Source organism: Symsagittifera roscoffensis, chromosome 7, assembly GCF_963678635.1.
Source record: "Symsagittifera roscoffensis chromosome 7, txSymRosc1.1, whole genome shotgun sequence".
Classification (NCBI taxonomy): Eukaryota; Metazoa; Xenacoelomorpha; order Acoela; family Convolutidae; genus Symsagittifera; species Symsagittifera roscoffensis.
Genome location: NC_087068.1, coordinates 55739805 through 55760696, shown reverse-complemented (window position 1 = coordinate 55760696; position 20892 = coordinate 55739805). Strand labels below are relative to the sequence as shown.

The following is a 20892-nucleotide window of genomic DNA, read 5'->3' as shown; positions in this document are numbered from 1 at the left end:
GCTCGAGGCAAAATTAACTGTGCTCAACCATGCTGGAGGTATGTTTCGACCGTGCTCGAGGTATGTATTAACAGTGCTCGACCGTGCTGGAGGTATGTTTCGACCGTGCTCGAGGTATGTATTAACAGTGCTCGACCGTGCTGGAGGTATGTTTCGACCGCGCTCGACGTATGTATTAACAGTGCTTATAATCGATTATTTACGCCTAAACTTGGATGCGGGATGTAATGTACGTCATTCAGTTGCTGCATATCAAAAACACGCAATATTGTTTATACAGCCAATCAAAAGAAAAAAGTGACCTCTGTAGTCGCGCCAAACTGTGCTGCGAGGTAGATTTCTATGTCAAAATTAGAGCCGATTTAATCCGCCAAGCGGCGACGTGCACATAGCGCGCCCACTGGAAACTTTAAATCGACACTCGACTCTGTAGTCTTAATGTCCATTTAAAGTAGTGTACTCTTATAATTGCAAAATTTTTGCATCATCTTGACGTTTTGTTTTGCTTAATATAATTTTCTCCCAAAGTATACAGGCCCTGATGAACGCTATGTTTCGTTTTGCTGTTCCAACTTTGTTGCTCCGAAAGTAAGAATATATCAATTGGGGTGGTTTTTTTAATACAGACTAAATTTCAATTTCAGATACTCTCGGGGGATCGATCCCTTGCTCTTTGTGGCTCCGTCGGTTCGCGCTCAACAGTATACTTAACTGACTTTTTGGTTGATGTTGAATGAGGCTGTCTAAACTTTTCGTTATCTACTTTAATGCTGAAAAAGTAAAGTGAAATATTTAGTGGCGAAATATCCCGCATTAAAAAGTCGTTCCTAAGTGAAAGGCAAGCTAATTGTTCTTTTTATTTCGAACACTTAAAACTTGATATTGCAAGCCTAAAACTCTTAATTAATAATATTTCATTAACCAAAAACTATTCGAGACCACTTGATGGGCAGTCAAAACATTCAGGGATTTGCCCCGATGCGAGCAATTTGTTCAAAATTTATTACCCTTATTTCTAAGTAATGCACAATCTGAAACGTTTTTGTTCAATTGATTTCAAAATATAACACGAATGCTCGTATCAGGGCGAAGCCCTGACTGTCCCGACTGCTTTTTAGGGTCTATGGAGAAGTAAGAACACGAAAAAACTGAATGAAAATAAAAAAATGATTTAGAAAATCCAAATTTCAATGATTTAGAAAAAAATGTCAAAATTAGAGCCGATTTAATCCGCCAAGCGGCGACGTGCACATAGCGCGCCCACTGGAAACTTTAAATCGACACTCGACTCTGTAGTCTTAATGTCCATTTAAAGTAGTGTACTCTTATAATTGCAAAATTTTTGCATCATCTTGACGTTTTGTTTTGCTTAATATAACTTTCTCCCAAAGTATACAGGCCCTGATGAACGCTATGTTTCGTTTTGCTGTTCCAACTTTGTTGCTCCGAAAGTAAGAATATATCAATTGGGGTGGTTTTTTTAATACAGACTAAATTTCAATTTCAGATACTCTCGGGGGATCGATCCCTTGCTCTTTGTGGCTCCGTCGGTTCGCGCTCAATAGTATACTTAACTGACTTTTTGGTTGATGTTGAATGAGGCTGTCTAAACTTTTCGTTATCTACTTTAATGCTGAAAAAGTAAAGTGAAATATTTAGTGGCGAAATATCCCGCATTAAAAAGTCGTTCCTAAGTGAAAGGCAAGCTAATTGTTCTTTTTAATTCGAACACTTAAAACTTGATATTGCAAGCCTAAAACTCTTAATTAATAATATTTCATTAACCAAAAACTATTCGAGACCACTTGATGGGCAGTCAAAACATTCAGGGATTTGCCCCGATGCGAGCAATTTGTTCAAAATTTATTACCCTTATTTCTAAGTAATGCACAATCTGAAACGTTTTTGTTCAACTGATTTCAAAATATAACACGAATGCTCGTATCAGGGCGAAGCCCTGACTGTCCCGACTGCTTTTTAGGGTCTATGGAGAAGTAAGAACGCGAAAAAACTGAATGAAAATAAAAAAATGATTTTTTTGTTATTAACTTTATTGTAAAAATCCTCCCCCCACATGCCATGTAGATTACAAAGTGATAAATTTCGCTTTTATCAACAAATCAAATATGGCAAATAAGCTTACTTCACCCAATTTAGAACGATACTGGTTTGCGCTTTGAGTCGATTTAAATGTTACAAATAATGTTGATTTTTGAAAGAAATAATTTCTTTTTGCCTCCGAATTACCGCATGACAAGCCGTATTGTTCGTACGTGCTCGAGGTATATATTAACAGTGCTCAACAGTTCTGAAGGTATATTTCCACTGTATTCGGGGTATGTATTAACAGTGATCGATCGTGCTGGAGGTATGCTTCGACCGTGCTCGAGATATGTATCAACAGTGCTCGACCGTGCAAAAGGTATGTTTCGACCGTGCTCGAGTTATGTATTAACAAAGATCCAACGTTGATGAAGGTAAGTTTTGACCGTGCTCGAGGTATGTTTTAACAGTGCTCGACCGTGCTGGAGGTAGGGTTCGACCGGGCTCGAGTTTTGTTTTAACAGTGTTCGACCGTGCTGGAGGTATGTTTCGACCGTGCTCGAGGTATGTATTAACAGTGCTCGATCATGCTGGAGGTATGTTTCGACCGTGCTCGAGGTATGTATTAACAGTGCTCGACCGTGCTGTAGGTATCTTTCGACCGTGCTCGAGATATGTACCAACCACGCTCGACCGTGCAAAAGGTATGTTTCGACCTTGCTCGAGTTTTGTATTAACAAAGAACGGCCGTTGCTGAAGGTATTTTTCGACCGTGCTCGAGGCATGTATTTACAGTGCTCGACCGTGCTCGAGCTATGTTTCGATGTGCCCAAGGTATGCATCATCAGTGCTCGGACGTGCTAGAGGTATGTTGCGACCAAGCTTGAGGTATGTATTAACAGTGCTCAACCGTGCTGGAGGTATGTTTCAACTGTGCTCGAGGTATGTTTTAACAGTGCTCAACCGTGCTGGAGGTATGTATTAACAGTGCTCGACCGTGCTGTAGGTATGTTTCGACCGTGCTCGAGATATGTACCAACCACTCTCGACCGTGCAAAAGGTATGTTTCGACCTTGCTCGAGTTTTGTATTCACAAAGAACTACCGTTGCTGGAGATATGTTTCCACCGTGGTCGGGGTATGTATTAACAGTGCTCGACCGTGCTCGAGGTATGTTTCGATGTGCTCAAGGTATGCATCATCAGTGCTCGGACGTGTTGGAGGTATGTTGCGACCAAGCTTGAGGTATGTATTAACAGTGCTCAACCGTGCTGGAGGCATGTTTCAACTGTGCTCGAGGTATGTTTTAACAGTGCTCAACCGTGCTGGAGGTATGTTTCAACCATGCTCGAGGTATCTATTAAAAGAGCTCGACCGTGCTGGAGGTATGTTTCGACTGTACTTGAGGTATGTAATAACAGTTCTCGACCGTGCTGGAGATGTGTTTCGAAGGTGCTCAATATATGTATTAACAGTGCTCGACCGTGCTGGAGATATGTTTCGACCGTACTCGAGGTATGTATTAACAGTACTTGACCGTGTTGGATGTATGTTTCGACGATGCTCGAGGTATGTTTTAATAGTGCTAGACCGTGCTGAAGGTATGTTTCGAATGTGCTCGAGTTATGTAATAACAGTGCTCGACCGCGCTGGAGGTAAGATTTGACCGTGCTCGAGGTATGTACTTACAGAGCTCGACCATGCTTGAGATATGTTTCGACCGTGCTCGAGGCAAAATTAACTGTGCTCAACCATGCTGGAGGTATGTTTCGACCGTGCTCGAGGTATGTATTAACAGTGCTCGACCGTGCTGGAGGTATGTTTCGACCGTGCTCGAGGTATGTATTAACAGTGCTCGACCGTGCTCTAGGTATGTTTCGACCGTGCTCCAGAAAAGTATCAACAGGTCTCGACCCTGCAAAAGGTATGTTTCGACCTTGCTCTAGTTATGTAATAAGAAAGATCGACCGTTGCTGAAGGTATGTTTCGGCCGTGCTCGAGGTATGTAATAACAGTTCTCGACCGTGTTGGATGTATGTTTCGACCGTGCTCGAGGTATCCATTAACAGAGCTCGACCGTGCTGGAGGTATGTTTCGACTGTGCTTGAGGTATGTAATTACAGTTCTCGACCGTGCTGGATGTATGTTTCGAAGGTGCTCGAGGTATGTATTAACAGTGCTCGACCGTGCTGGAGGTATGTTTCGACCGTGCTCGAGGTATGTATTAACAGTGCTCGACCGTGCTGTAGGTATGTTTCGACCGTGCTCGAGGTATGTATTAACAGTGCTCGACCGTGCTGTAGGTATGTTTCGACCGTGCTCGAGAAAAGTATCAACAGTGCTCGACCCTGCAAAAGGTATGTTTCGACCTTGCTCTAGTTATGTAATAAGAAAGATCGACCGTTGCTGAAGGTACGTTTCGACCGTACTTGAGGTATGTATTAACAGTGCTCGACCGTGTTGGACGTATGTTTCGACCGTACTTGAGGTATGTATTAACAGTACTTGACCGTGCTGGATGTATGTTTCGAAGGTGCTCGAGGTATGTATTAACAGTACTTGACCAAGTTGGATGTATGTTTCGACCATGCTCGAGGTATGTATTAACAGTGCTCGACCATGCTGGAGGTATGTTTCAACCGTGCTCGTGGTGTGCATCAACAGTGCTCGACCGTGCTGGAGACATGTTTCGACCGTGCTCGAGGTATGTATTAAAAAGGCTCGACCGTGCTGGAGGTATGTTTCGACGTGCTCGAGGTATGTTTTATCAGTGCTCGACCGTGCTGAAGGTATGTTTCGAACGTGCTCGAGTTATGTAATAACAGTGCTCGACCGCGCTGGAGGTAAGTTTCGACCGTGCTTGAGGTGTGTACTAACAGTGCTCGACCATGATTGATTTATGTTTTGACCGTGCTCGAGGCATTTTTAACTGTGCTCAACCGTGCTGTAGGTATGTTTTGACCGTGCTCGAGAAAAGTATCAACAGTGCTCAACCCTGCAAAAGGTATGTTTCGACCTTGCTCTGGTTATGTATTAAGAAAGATCGACCGTTGCTAAAGGTATGTTTCGGCCGTGCTCGAGCTATGTATTAACAGTGCTCGACCGTGTTGGATGTATGTTTCGACCTTGCTCGAGGTATGTATTAACAGTGCTTGACCATGCTGGAGGTAGGTTTCAACCGTGCTCGTGGTGTGCATCAACTGTGCTCGATTGTGCTGGATATATGTTTCGATCGTGCTCGAGTTATGTATTAACAGTGCTCGACCGTGCTGTAGGTATGTTTCGACCGTGCTCGAGAAAAGTATCAACAGTGCTCAACCCTGCAAAAGGTATGTTTCGACCTTGCTCTGGTTATGTATTAAGAAAGATCGACCGTTGCTAAAGGTTTGTTTCGGCCGTGCTCGAGGTATGTATTAACAGTGCTCGACCGTGTTGGACGTATGTTTCAACCGTGCTCGTGGTGTGCATCAACACTGCTCGACGGTGCTGGAGATATGTTTCGACCGCGCTCGAGGTTTGTATTAAAAAGTCTCGACCGTGCTGGAGGTATCTTCCGACCGTGCTCGTGGTATGTATTAACAGTGCTCGACCGTGCTGCTGTAGGTATGTTTCGACCGTGCTCGAGAAAAGTATCAACAGTGCTCAACCCTGCAAAAGGTATGTTTCGACCTTGCTCTAGTTATGTATTAAGAAAGATCGACCGTGCTGGAGATATGTTTCGACCGTACTTGAGGTATGTATTAACAGTACTTGACTGTGTTGGATTTATGTTTCAACCGTGCTCGTGGTGTGCATCAACAGTGCTCGACCGTGCCGGAGATATGTTTCGACCGCGCTCGAGGTATGTATTAAAAAGTCTCGACCGTGCTGGAGGTATCTTCCGACCGCGCTCGTGGTATGTATTAACAGTGCTCGACCGTGCTGCTGGAGGTATGTTTCGACCGTGTTCGAGGTATGTATTAACAGTGCTCGACCGTGCTGAAAGTATGTTTCGAAGGTGCTCGAGTTGGAGGTAATAACAGTGATCGACCGCGCTGGAGTTAAGTTTTGACCGTGCTCGAGGTATGTACTAACAGTGCTCGACCATGCTTGAGATATGTTTCGACCCCGCTCGAGGCATTATTAACTGTGCTCAACCGTGCTGGAGGTATGATTCGACCGTGCTCGAGGTATGTATTAACGGTGCTCGACCGTGCTGTAGGTGTGTTTCGACCGTTTTCGAGGTATGTATTAACAGTGCTCGACCGTGCTGAAAGTATGTTTCGAAGGTGCTCGAGTTATGTAATAACAGTGATCGACCGCGCTGGAGGTAAGTTTCGACCGTGCTCGAGGTATGTACTAACAGTGCTCGACCATGCTGGAGGTATGTTTCGACCGTGCTCGAGGTATGTATTAACAGTGCTTGACCGTGTTGGATGTATGTTTCGACCTTGCTCGAGGTATGTATTAACAGTGCTTGACCATGCTGGAGATAGAATTCAACAGTGCTCGGGGTGTGCATCAACAGTGCTCGACTGTGCTGGAGATATGTTCCGATCGTGCTCGCGGTATGTATTGAAAAGGCTCGACCGTGCTGGAGGTATGTTTCGAGCGTGCTCGAGTTATGTATTAACAGTGCTCGATCATGCTGGAGGTATGTTTCGAACGTGCTCGAGTTATGTATTAACAGCGCACGACCGTGCTGGAGGTAAGTTTCAACCGCGCTCGAGTTATGTACTAACAGTGCCCGACCATGCTGGAGATCTATTTCGACCGTGCTCGAGGTATGTATTAACTGTGCTCAACCGTGCTGGAGGTATGTTTCCACCGCGCTCGACGTATGTATTAACAGTGCTCGATCGTGCTGGAGGTTTGTTTCGAGCGTGTTCGAGGTATGTATTAACAGTGCTCGACCGTGCTGTAGGTTTGTTTCGACCGTGCTCGAGATATAAATCAACAGTGCTCGACCATGCAAAAGGTATGTTTCGACCTTGCTCGGGTTATGCATTAACAAAGAACGACCGTTGCTGAAGGTATGTTTCGATCGTGCTCGAGGAATGTATTAATAGTGCTCTACAATGCTGGAGGTATGTTTCGACCGTGCCCGAGGTATGTTTTATTAGTGCTCGACCGTGCTCGAGGTATGTTTCGACCGTGCTCGAGGTATGCATCGACAGTGCTCGATCGTGCAGGAAGCATGTTTCGACCGTGATCGAGGTATGTACTAACAGTGCGCAACCGTGCTCGAGGTATGTATTAACAATGCTCGACCGTGCTGAAGGTATGTTTCGAACATGCTCGAGTTATGTAATAACAGTGCTCGACCCTGCAAAAGGTATGTTTCGACGTTGCTCTAATTATGTATTAGGAAAGATCGACCGTTGCTGAAGGTATGTTTCGGCCGTACTCGAAGTATGTAATAACAGTGCTCGACCGTGTTGGATGTATGTTTCGACCTTGCTCGAGGTATGTATTAACAGTGCTTGACCATGCTGGAGGTGGGTTTCAACAGTGATCGGGGTGTGCATCAACAGTGCTCGACTGTGCTGGAGATATGTTCCGATCGTGCTCGCGGTATGTATTGAAAAGGCTCGACCGTGCTGGAGGTATTTTTCGACCGTGCTCGAGTTGTGTATAAACAGTGCTCGACCGTGCTGGAGGTATGTTTCGACCGTGCTCGAGGTATGTATTAACAGTGCTCGACCATGCTGGAGGTAAGTTTCGAACGTGCTCGAGTTATGTAATAACAGCGCTCGAACGTGCTGGAGGTATGTACTAACAGTGCTTGACCATGCTGGAGATATATTTCGACCGTGCTCGAGGTATGTATTAACTGTGCTCAACCGTGCTGGAGGTATGTTTCGACCGCGCTCGACCTATTTATTAACAGTGCTCGACCGTGCTGTAGGTTTGTTTCGACCGTGCTCGAGATATAAATCAACAGTGCTCGACCGTGCAAAAGGTATGTTTCGACATTGCTCGAGTTATGTATTAACAAAGAACGACCGTTGCTGAAGGTATGTTTCGACCGTGTCCGAGGTATGTATCAACAGTGCTCGACCGTGCTCGAGGTATGTTTCGACCGTGCTCGAGGTATGCATCGACAGTGCTCGATCGTGCAGGATGTATGTTTCGACCGTGCTCGAGGTATGTATTAACAGTGCGCAACCGTGCTGGAGGTATGTTTCGACCGTGCTCGAGGCATGTCTTAACAGTGCTCGACAGTGCTGAAGGTCAGTTTCGAACGTGCTCGAGTTATGTTATAACATTGCTCGACCGCGCTGGAGGTAAGTTTCGACCATGCTTGAGGTATGTACTAACAGTGCTCGACCGTGCTTGAGATATGTTTCGACCGTGCTCGAGGAACTATTAACTGTGCTCAACCGTGCTGGAGGTATGTTTCGACCGTGCTCGAGGTATGTATTAACGGTGCTCGACCGTGCTGTAGGTATGTTTCGACCTTGCTCTAGTTGTGTATTAGAAAAGATCGACCGTTGCTGAAGGTATGTTTCGGCCGTGCTCGAAGTATGTGTTAACAGTGCTCGACCGTGTTGGATGTATGTTTCGACCTTGCTCGAGGTATGTATTAGCAGTGCTTGACCATGCTGGAAGTAGGTTTCAACAGTTCTCGGGGTGTGCATCAACAGTGCTTGACTGTGCTGGAGATATGTTTCGATCGTGCTCGCGGTATGTATTGAAAAGATCGTGTATTGAAAAGATCGTATGTATTAGCAGTGCTTGACCATGCTGGAAGTAAGTTTCAACAGTTCTCGGGGTGTGCATCAACAGTGCTTGACTGTGCTGGAGATATGTTTCGATCATGCTCGCGGTATGTGCTCGAATTATGTATTAACAGTGCTAGACCGTGCTGGAGGTATGTTTTGACCGTGCTCGAGGTATGTATTAACAGTCCTCGACCATGCTGGAGGTATGTTTCGAACGTGCTCGAGTTATGTATTAACAGCGCTCGACCGTGCTGGAGGTAAGTTTCGACCATGCTCGCGGTATGTATTAACAGTGCTCGACCGTGCTGGAGGTATGTTTCGAGCGTGTTCGAGGTATGTATTAACAGTGCTCGACCGTGCTGTAGTTTTGTTTTGACCGTGCTCGAGATATAAATCATCAGTGCTCGACCGTGCAAAAGGTATGTTTCGACCTTGCTCGAGTTTTGTATTAACAAAGAACGACCGTTGCTGAAGGTATTTTTCGACCGTCCTCGAGGTATGTATTAACAGTGCTCGACCGTGCTAGAGGTATGTTTCGAGCGTGTTCGAGGTATGTATTAACAGTGCTCGACCGTGCTGTAGTTTTGTTTTGACCGTGCTCGAGATATAAATCAACAGTGCTCGACCGTGCAAAAGGTATGTTTCGACCTTGCTCGAGTTATGTATTAACAAAGAACGACCGTTGCTGAAGGTATGTTTCGATCGTGCTCGAGGAATGTATTAACAGCTCTCGATAATGCTGGAGGTATATTTCGACCGTGCCCGAGGTATGTTTTAACAGTGCTCGACCGTGCTCGAGGTATGTTTCGACCATGCTCGAGGTATGCATCGTTAGTGCTCGGTCGTGCAGGATGTATGTTTCGACCGTGCTCGAGGTATGTATTATTAGTGCGCAACCATGCTGGAGGTATGTTTCGACCGTGCTCGATTTATGTATTAACAGTGCTCGACCATGCTGGATGTATGTTTCGACCGCGCTCGATGTTTGTATTAACATTGCTCGACCATGCTGGAGGTATGTTTCGACCGTGCTCGAGGTATGTATTAACAGTGCTCGACCGTACTGGAGGTATGTTTCGACCGTGCTCGATATATGTATTAACAGTGCTCGACCGTGCTGGAGGTATGTTTCGACCGTGCTCGAGGTATGTTTTAACAGTACTCGACCGCGCTGGAGGTATGTTTCGGACGTGCTTGAGTTGTGTATTAAAAGTGCTCGACCATGCTTGAGATATGTTTCGACCGTGCTCGAGGTATGTATTAACTGTGCTCAACCGTGCTGGAGGTATGTTTCAACCGTGCTTGAGGTATGTACTAAGAGTGCTCGACCGTGCTGTAGGTATGTTTTGACCGTGCTCAAGATATGAATCAACAAAGCTCGACCGTGCAAAAGGTTGAATTCGACCTTGCTTGAGTTATGTATTAACAAAGATCGGCCGTTGGTGAAGGTATGTCTCGAAAGTGCTCGAGGTTTGTATCAACAGTGCTCGACCGTGTTAGATGTATGTTTCGACCGTGCTCCTGGTATGTATTAAAAGTGCTCGACCATGCTGGAGGTATGTTTCAACCGTGCTCGTGGTGTGCATCAACAGTGCTCGACCGTGCTGGAGGTATGTTTCGACCGTGCTCGATTTATGTATTAACAGTGCTCGACCGTGCTGGATGTATGTTTCGAAGGCGCTCGATGTGTGTATTAACAGTGCTCGACCGTGCTGGAGGTATGTTTCGACCGTGCTCGAGGTTTGTATTAACAGTGCTCGACCGTACTGGAGGTATGTTTCGACCATGCTCGATATATGTATTAACAGTGCTCGACCGTGCTGGAAGTATGTTTCGACCGTGCTCGAGGTATGTTTTAACAGTACTCGACCGTGCTGGAGGTATGTTTCGGACGTGCTTGAGTTGTGTATTAAAAGTGCTCGACCATGCTTGAGATATGTTTCGACCGTGCTCGAGGTATGTATTAACTGTGCTCAACCGTGCTTGAGGTATGTTTCAACCGTGCTTGAGAAATGTACTAAGAGTGCTCGACCGTGCTGTAGGTATGTTTTGACCGTGCTCGAGATATGAATCAACAAAGCTCGACCGTGCAAAAGTTATAATTCGACCTTGCTCGAGTTATGTATTAACAAAGATTGGCCGTTGGTGAAGGTATGTATCGAAAGTGCTCGAGGTATGTATCAACAGTGCTCGACCGTGTTAGATGTATGTTTTGACCGTGCTCCAGGTATGTATTAAAAGTGCTAGACCATGCTGGAGGTCTGTTTCAACCGTGCTCGTGGTGTGCATCAACAGTGCTCGACCGTGCTGGGGATATGTTTCGACCGTGCTCGAGGTGTGTATTAAAAAGGCTCGACCGTGCTGTTGGTAGTTTTAGACCATGCTCGAGCTGTGTAATAACAGTGCTCAACCGTGCTGGAGGCATGTTTCGACCGTGCTCGAGGTCTGTATTAACAGTGCTCGACCGTGCTGGAGGTATGTTTCGAACGTGCTCGAGGTATGTATTAACAGTGCTCAATCATGCTGGAGGTATGTTTCGACCGTGCTCGAGGTATGTATTAACAGTGCTCGACCGTGCTGTAGGTATGTTTCGACCGTGCTCGAGATATGTACCAACCACGCTCGACCGTGCAAAAGTATGTTTCGACCTTGCTCGAGTTTTGTATTAACAAAGAACGACCGTTGCTGAAGGTATTTTTCGACCGTGCTCGAGGTATGTATTTACAGTGCTCGACCGTGCTGAAGGCGTGTTTCGACCGTGCTCGAGATATGTATTAACAGTGCTCGACCGTGATCGAGGTATGTTTCGACTGTGCTTGACTTATGTATTAGCAGTGCTCGACCGTGCTGGAGTTAAGTTTCGACCGTGCTCAAGGTATGTTTTAACAGTGCTCGACCGTGCTGTAGGTAGGGTTTGACCGGGCTCGAGGTTTGTTTTAACAGTGCTCGACCGTGCTGGAGGTAAGTTTCGACCGTGCTCGAGGTATGTATTAACTGTGCTCAACCGTGCTGGAGGTATGTTTCAACCGTGCTTGAGGTATGTACTAAGAGTGCTCGACCGTGCTGTAGGTATGTTTTGACCGTGCTCGAGATATGAATCAACAAAGCTCGACCGTGCAAAAGGTTGAATTCGACCTTGCTCGAGTTATGTATTAACAAAGATCGGCCGTTGGTGAATGTATGTCTCGAAAGTGCTCGAGGTTTGTATCAACAGTGCTCGACCGTGTTAGATGTATGTTTCGACCGTGCTCCTGATATGTATTAAAAGTGGAGGTATGTTTCAACCGTGCTCGAGGTATGTTTCAACCGTGCTCGTGGTGTGCATCAACAGTGCCCGACCGTGCTGGAGGTATGTTTCGACCGTGCTCGATTTATGTATTAACAGTGCTCGACCGTGCTGGATGTATGTTTCGAAGGCGCTCGATGTGTGTATTAACAGTGCTCGACGGTGCTGGAGGTATGTTTCGACCGTGCTCGAGGTTTGTATTAACAATGCTCGACCGTACTGGAGGTATGTTTCGACCATGCTCGATATATGTATTAACAGTGCTCGACCGTGCTGGAGGTATGTTTCGACCGTGCTCGAGGTATGTTTTAACAGTACTCGACCGTGCTGGAGGTATGTTTCGGACGTGCTTGAGTTGTGTATTAAAAGTGCTCGAACATGCTTGAGATATGTTTCGACCGTGCTCGAGGTATGTATTAACTGTGCTCAACCGTGCTTGAGGTATGTTTCAACCGTGCTTGAGAAATGTACTAAGAGTGCTCGACCGTGCTGTAGGTATGTTTTGACCGTGCTCGAGATATGAATCAACAAAGCTCGACCGTGCAAAAGTTATAATTCGACCTTGCTCGAGTTATGTATTAACAAAGATTGGCCGTTGGTGAAGGTATGTATCGAAAGTGCTCGAGGTATGTATCAACAGTGCTCGACCGTGTTAGATGTATGTTTTGACCGTGCTCCAGGTATGTATTAAAAGTGCTAGACCATGCTGGAGGTCTGTTTCAACCGTGCTCGTGGTGTGCATCAACAGTGCTCGACCGTGCTGGGGATATGTTTCGACCGTGCTCGAGGTGTGTATTAAAAAGGCTCGACCGTGCTGTTGGTAGTTTTAGACCATGCTCGAGCTGTGTATTAACAGTGCTCAACCATGCTGGAGGCATGTTTCGACCGTGCTCGAGGTCTGTAATAACAGTGCTCGACCGTGCTGGAGGTATGTTTCGAACGTGCTCGAGGTATGTATTAACAGTGCTCAATCATGCTGGAGGTATGTTTCGACCGTGCTCGAGGTATGTATTAACAGTGCTCGACCGTGCTGTAGGTATGTTTCGACCGTGCTCGAGATATGTACCAACCACGCTCGACCGTGCAAAAGTATGTTTCGACCTTGCTCGAGTTTTGTATTAACAAAGAACGACCGTTGCTGAAGGTATTTTTCGACCGTGCTCGAGGTATGTATTTACAGTGCTCGACCGTGCTGAAGGCGTGTTTCGACCGTGCTCGAGATATGTATTAACAGTGCTCGACCGTGATCGAGGTATGTTTTGACTGTGCTTGACTTATGTATTAGCAGTGCTCGACCGTGCTGGAGTTAAGTTTCGACCGTGCTCAAGGTATGTTTTAACAGTGCTCGACCGTGCTGGAGGTAGGGTTTGACCGGGCTCGAGGTTTGTTTTAACAGTGCTCGACCGTGCTGGAGGTAAGTTTCGACCGTGCTCGAGGTATGTATTAACAGTGCTCGATCATGCTGGAGGTATGTTTCGACCGTGCTCGAGGTATGTATTATCAGTGCTCGACCGTTGCTGAAGGTATGTTTCGACCGTGCTCGAGGTATGTATTAACAGTGCTCAACCGTGCAAAAGGTATGTTTCGACCTTGCTCGAGTTTTGTATTAACAAAGAACGACAGTTGCTGAAGGTATTTTTCGACCGTGCTCGAGGTATGTATTTACAGTGCTCGACCGTGCTGAATGTGTGTTTCGACCGTGCTCGAGGTATGTATTAACAGTGCTCGACCGTGATCGAGGTATGTTTCGACTGTGCTTGACTTATGTATTAGCAGTGCTCGACCGTGCTGGAGGTAAGTTTGGACCGTGCTCGTGGTATGTTTTAACAGTGCTTGACCGTGCTGGAGGTAGGGTTCGACCGGGCTCGAGGTTTGTTTCAACAGTGCCCGACCGTGCTGGAGGTATGTTTCGACTGTGCTTGACTTATGTAATAGCAGTGCTCGATCATGCTGGAGGTATGTTTCGACCGTGCTCGAGGTATGTATTATCAGCGCTCGATCGTTGCTGAAGGTATGTTTCGACCGTGCTCGAGGTATGTATTAACAGTGCTCGACCGTGCAAAAGGTATGTTTCGACCTTGCTCGAGTTTTGTATTAACAAAGAACGACAGTTGCTGAAGGTATTTTTCGACCGTGCTCGAGGTATGTATTTACAGTGTTTGACCGTAATGAAGGTGTGTTTCGACCGTGCTCGAGGTATGTATTAACAGTGCTCGACCGTGATCGAGGTATGTTTCGACTGTACTTGACTTATGTATTAGCAGTGCTCGACCGTGCTGGAGTTAAGTTTCGACCGTGCTCGAGGTATGTTTTAACAGTGCTCGACCGTGCTGGAGGTAGGGTTTGACCGGGCTCGAGGTTTGTTTTAACAGTGCTCAACCGTGCTGGAGGTAAGTTTCGACCGTGCTCGAGGTATGTATTAACAGTGCTCGATCATGCTGGAGGTATGTTTCGACCGTGCTCGAGGTATGTATTATCAGTGCTCGACCGTTGCTGAAGGTATGTTTCGACCGTGCTCGAGGTATGTATTAACAGTGCTCGACCGTGCAAAAGGTATGTTTCGACCTTGCTCGAGTTTTGTGTTAACAAAGAACGACAGTTGCTGAAGGTATTTTTCGACCGTGCTCGAGGTATGTATTTACAGTGCTCGACCGTGCTGAAGGTGTGTTTCGACCGTGATCGAGGTATGTATTAACAGTGCTCGACTGTGATCGAGGTATGTTTCGACTGTGCTTGACTTATGTATTAGCAGTGCTCGACCGTGCTGGAGGTAAGTTTCGACCGTGCTCGAGGTATGTTTTAACAGTGCTTGACCGTGCTGGAGGTAGGGTTCGACCGGGCTCGAGGTTTGTTTTAACAGTGCCCGACCGTGCTGGAGGTATGTTTCGACCGTGCTCGAGGTATATGTCAACAGTGCTCGATCATGCTGGAGGTATGTTTCGACCGTGCTCGAGGTATGTATTAACAGTGTTCGACCGTGATCGAGGTATGTTTCGACTGTGCTTGACTTATGTATTAGCAGTGCTCGGCGGTGATCGAGGTATGTTTCGACTGTGCTTGACTTATGTATTAGCAGTGCTCGACCGTGCTGGAGGTAAGTTTCGACCGTGCTCGAGGTATGTTTTAACAAAGCTCGACCGTGCTGGAGGTAGGGTTTGACCGGGCTCGAGGTTTGTTTTACCAGTGCTCGACCGTGCTGGAGGTAAGTTTCGACCGTGCTTGAGGTATGTATTAACAGTGCTCGATCATGCTGGAGGTATGTTTCGACCGTGCTCGAGGTATGTATTATCAGTGCTCGACCGTTGCTGAAGGTATGTTTCGACCGTGCTCGAGGTATGTATTAACAGTGCTCGACCGTGCAAAAGGTATGTTTCGACCTTGCTCGAGTTTTGTATTAACAAAGAACGACAGTTGCTGAAGGTATTTTTCGACCGTGCTCGAGGTATGTTTTTACAGTGCTCTACCGTGCTGAAGGTGTGTTTCGACCGTGCTCGAGGTATGTATTAACAGTGCTCGACCGTGATCGAGGTATGTTTCGACTGTGCTTGACTTATGTATCAGCAGTGCTCGACCGTGCTGGAGGTAAGTTTCGACCGTGCTTGAGGTATGTATTAACAGTGCTCGATCATGCTGGAGGTATGTTTCGACCGTGCTCGAGGTATGTATTATCAGTGCTCGACCGTTGCTGAAGGTATGTTTCGACCGTGCTCGAGGTATGTATTAACAGTGCTCGACCGTGCAAAAGGTATGTTTCGACCTTGCTCGAGTTTTGTATTAACAAAGAACGACAGTTGCTGAAGGTATTTTTCGACCGTGCTCGAGGTATGTATTTACAGTGCTCTACCGTGCTGAAGGTGTGTTTCGACCGTGCTCGAGGTATGTATTAACAGTGCTCGACCGTGATCGAGGTATGTTTCGACTGTGCTTGACTTATGTATTAGCAGTGCTCGACCGTGCTGGAGGTAAGTTTCGACCGTGCTCGAGGCATGTTTTAACAGTGCTTGACCGTGCTGGAGGTAGGGTTCGACCGGGCTCGAGGTTTGTTTTAACAGTGCCCGACCGTGCTGGAGGTATGTTTCGACCGTGCTCGAGGTATGTATTAACAGTGCTCGATCATGCTGGAGGTATTTTTCGACCAGGCTCGAGGTATGTATTAGCAGTGCTCGACCGTGCTGTAGGTATGTTTCGACCGAGCTCGAGATATGTACCAACCACGCTCGACCGTGCAAAAGGTATGTTTCGACCTTGTTCAAGTTTTGTATTAACAAAGAACGACCGTTGCTGAAGTTATTTTTCGACCGCGCTCGAGGTATGTATTAACAGTGCTCGACCGTGATCGAGGTATGTTTCGACTGTGCTTGACTTATGTATTAGCAGTGCTCGACCGTGCTGCAGGTAAGTTTCGACCGTGCTCGAGGTATGTATTAACAGTGTTCGATCGTGCTGGAGTTTGTTTCGACCGTGCTCGAGGTATGTATTAACAGTGCTCGACCGTGTTGTAGGTATGTTTCGACCGTGCTCGAGATATGTATCAACAGTGCTAGACCGTGCAAAAGGTATGTTTCGACCTTGCTCGAGTTATGTATTAACAAAGAACGACCGTTGCTGAAGGTATGTTTCGACCGTGCTCGAGGTATGTATTAACATTGCTCGACCGTGCTGAAGGTATGTTTCGACCGTGCTCGAGGTATGTAATAACAGTGCTCGACCGTGATCGATGTATGTTTCGACTGTGCTTGAGATATGCATTAACAGTGCTCGACCGTGCTGGAGGTATGTTTCGACAGTACTCGAGGTATGTATTAACAGTGCTCGACCGTGTTAGATGTATGTTTCGACCGTGCTCGAGGTATGTATTAACAGTGCTCGACCATGCTGGGGATATTTTTCGACTGTGCTCAAGGTATGTATTCACAGTGATCGACCGTGCTGGAGCTATGTTTCGACCGTGCTCGAGGTATGTATTAACAGTGCTCGACTGTGCTGGAGGTATGTTTCGAACTCGCTCGGGTTATGCATTAACAGTGCTCGACCGTGCTGGAGGTAAGTTTCGACCGTGCTCGAGGTATGTATTAACAGTGCTCGACTGTGCTGGAGGTATGTTTCGAACTCGCTCGGGTTATGTATTAACAGTGCTCGACCGTGTTAGATGTATGTTTCGACCGTGCTCGAGGTATGTATTAACAGTGCTCGACCATGCTGGGGATATTTTTCGACTGTGCTCAAGGTATGTATTCACAGTGATCGACCGTGCTGGAGCTATGTTTCGACCGTGCTCGAGGTATGTATTAACAGTGCTCGACTGTGCTGGAGGTATGTTTCGAACTCGCTCGGGTTATGCATTAGCAGTGCTCGACCCTGCTGCAGGTATGTTTTGACCAAGCTTGAGCTATGTTTTAACAGTGCTCGACCTTGCTGGAGGTAAGTTTTGACCGTGATCGAGGTATTTTCTAACAGTGCTCGACTGTGTTGGAGGTATGTTTTGAACGTGCTCGAGTTATGTTTTAACAGTGCTCGACCGTGCTGGAGGTATGTTTTGACCAAGCTCGAGATATGTATTAACAAAGCTCGACCGTGCTGGCGGTATGTTTCAAACGTGCTGGAGTTAAGAATTAACAGTGCTCGACCGTGCTGGAGGTATGTTCCGAACGCGCTCGGGTTATGCATTAACAGTGTTCGACCGTGCTGGAGGTAAGTTTCGACCGCGCTCTATGTATGCATTAGCAGTGCTCGACCCTGCTGCAGGTATGTTTTGACGAAGCTTGAGCTATGTTTTAACAGTGCTAGACCTTGCTGGAGGTAAGTTTTGACCGTGATCGAGGTATTTTCTAACAGTGCTCGACTGTGTTGGAGGTATGTTTCGAAAGTGCTCGAGTTATGTTTCAACAGTGCTCGACCGTGCTGGAGGTAAGTTTCGACTGTGTTCAATGTATGCATTAGCAGTGCTCGACCGTGCTGGAGGTATGTTTTGACCAAGCTCGAGATATGTGTTAACAGTGCTCGACCGTGCTGGCGGTATGTTTCAAACGTGCTGGAGTTAAGAATTAACAGTGCTCGACCGTGCTGGAGGTATATTCCGAACGCGCTCGGGTTATGCATTAACAGTGTTCGACCGTGCTGGAGGTAAGTTTCGACCGTGCTCAATGTATACATTAGCAGTGCTCGACGTTGCTGGAGGTATGTTTTGACCAAGCTCGAGTTATGTATTAACAGTGCTCAACCGTGCTGGAGGTATGTTTCGAACGCACTCGGGTTATGCATTAGCAGTTCTCGACCGTGCTGGAAGTATGTTTTGACCAAGCTCGGGGTATGTATTAACAGCGCTCGACCGGGCTGTCGTTATGTTTCAAACGTGCTGGAGTTATGAATTAACAGTGCTCGACCGTGCTGGAGTTATGTTTCGACCGTTCTCGAGATATTTTCTAACAGTGCTCGACCGTGCTAGGTATGTTTCGACCGTGCCCGATGTATGTATTAACAGTGCTCGAACGTGCTGGAGGTATGTTTCGACCGTGCTCGAGTTATGTTTTAACAGTGCTTAGCCGTGCCCGAGGTAAGTTTCGAACGTGCTCGAATTATGTATTAACAGTGCTCAACCGTGCTGGAGGTATGTTTCCACCGTGCTCGGTGTATGTATTAACAATGCTCGACCATGCCGTCGGTTTGTTTTGACCGTGCTCGAGGTATGTTCCGACAGTGCTCGACCGTGCTGGAGGTATGTTTCGACCGTGCTCGAGGTATGTATTAACAGTGCTCGACCGTGCTGGAGGTATGTTTCGACCGTGCTCGAGGTATGTATTAACAGTGCTTGACCATGCTGGAGATATGTTTTGACCGTGCTCGAGTTATGCATTAACTGTGCTCAACAGTGCTGGAGATATGTTTCGACCGTGCTCAAGATATTTATTAACAGTGCTCAACCGTGTTGGAGCTATGTTTCGACCGTGCTCGAGGTATGTTTTAACAGTGCTCGACTGTGCAGGAGGTATGTTTCGAACGTGCTCGAGTTATGTAATAACAGTGCTCGACCAAGCTGGAAATATCTTTCAAACGTGCTCGATGTATGCATTAACAGTGCTCGACCGTGCTGGAGGTATGTTTTAACCGTGCTCGAGGTATATTTTAACAGTGCTCGACCGTACTGGAGGTAAGTTTTGACCGTGATCGAGGTATGTATTAACAGTTGCTCGACCGTGCTGGCGGTATGTTACAAACGTGCTTGACTTATGTAGTAACATCGCTCGACCGTGCTGGAGGTATGATTCGACCGTGCTCGAGGTATGTTTTAACAGTGCTTAGCCGTGCCGGAGGTAAAATTCGAACGTGCTCGAATTATGTATTAACAGTGCTCAACCGTGCTGGAGGTATGTTTCCACCGTGCTCGATGTATGTATTAACAATGCTCGACCATGCTGTCGGTGTGTTTCGACTGTGCTCGAGGTATGTTTCGACCTTGCTCGAGTTTTGTATTAACAAAGAACGACCGTTGCTGAAGGTATTTTTCGACCGTGCTCGAGGTATGTATTAACAGTGCTTGATCGTGCTGGAGGTACGTTTCGAACGTGCTCGATTTATACAATGACAGTGCTCGACCATGCTGGAGGTAAGTTTCGACCCTGCTCGAGGTATGTACTAACAGTGCTCGACCATGCTGGAGATATGTTTTGACCGTGCTCGAGTTATGTATTAACAGTGCTCGACAGTGCTGGAGGTATGTTTTAACCGTGCTCGAGGTATGTATTAACAGTGCTCGACCGTGCTGGAGGTATGTTTTAACCGTGCTCGAGGTATGTTTTAACAGTGCTTGACCGTACTGGAGGTAAGTTTTGACCGTATTCGAGGTATGTATTAACAGTGCTCGACCGTGCTGGCGGTATGTTTCAAACGTGCTTGACTTATGTATTAACATCGGTCGACCGTGCTGGAGGTATGTTTCGACCGTGCTCGAGGTATGTGTTAACAGTGCCCGACCATGCTGTAGGTATGTTTCGACCGTGCTCGAGATATGTAACAACAGTGATCGACCGTGCAGAAGGTATGTTTCGACCTTGCTCGAGTTATGTATTAACAAAGATCGACCGTTGCTGAAGGTATGTTTCGACCGTGCTCGAGGTATGTATTTACAGTGCTCGACCGTGCTGAAGTTATGTTTCGACTGTGCTCGAGGTATTTTCTAACAGTGCTCGACCGTGTTGGATGTATGTTTTGACCATGATCGAGGCATGTATTAACAGAGCTCGACCGTGCTGGAGGTATGTTTCGACCGTGCTCGATGTATGTTTCGACAGTGCTCGACAGTGCTGGAGGTATGTTTCGACCGTGCTCGAGGTATGTATTCGACCCTCTGCTGACATGTGCTCGACATTGAAAGTCGAAAAAACAAAGTGAAAAGTGATCACCTCGACTCTGGTATTTCTGTGACTTTTTACCTTTGGAGCGATAATAACTTCAATCTTGCAATTAACATTAATTAATTAAATGGCAAGTTTCAAGTTTGTGTGGTTTGCAAGTCAAAATCGGTCTTTGTTTTGTTTAGTTTGTCGGGAAATTATTGCCTTGGAAAAGACCATGCATTGCACCCAAAGAACACGCCTCCCCCTCGAAAATGCAGGGTACGTATTTCTCAGTCCTCATTGACACCCTTTGAATCCATTTTGGTATTCGGTTTTCCCACATGTTTTCCATAGCGTTTTTGCCCTTTGTATCTCATACACCAAACCCCCTTAAGAAATGTGCGAGGGGCAAAATATGCCAAGAAAATGAAAAGGGCGAGATAGGTGAGGGTCGAAACATGGTACATTTATCATATTCCCAGTTTTTTATAATAAATGACAATTACCTCACAATTATTGTACCAGAT

The 20892-nt window shown here is 46.5% G+C and overlaps 2 protein-coding genes across 4 annotated transcripts in view; one reads left to right on the top strand and one right to left on the bottom strand.

Moving 5' to 3' along the window:
• The window catches only part of LOC134851621 (GTP-binding protein 4-like), a 501193-nt gene that overhangs the window by 195944 nt on the left and 284357 nt on the right, over positions 1-20892 (bottom strand). The window lies entirely within an intron of this gene.
• The window catches only part of LOC134851171 (uncharacterized), a 124022-nt gene that overhangs the window by 80882 nt on the left and 22248 nt on the right, over positions 1-20892 (top strand). For both annotated transcript variants that reach the window (XM_063867137.1, XM_063867138.1), the window contains exon 2: positions 20569-20644. In XM_063867137.1, the coding sequence (XP_063723207.1) occupies positions 20601-20644 (44 nt within the window). In that variant the 5' untranslated portion in view covers positions 20569-20600. The remainder of the gene's footprint in view (positions 1-20568; positions 20645-20892) is intronic.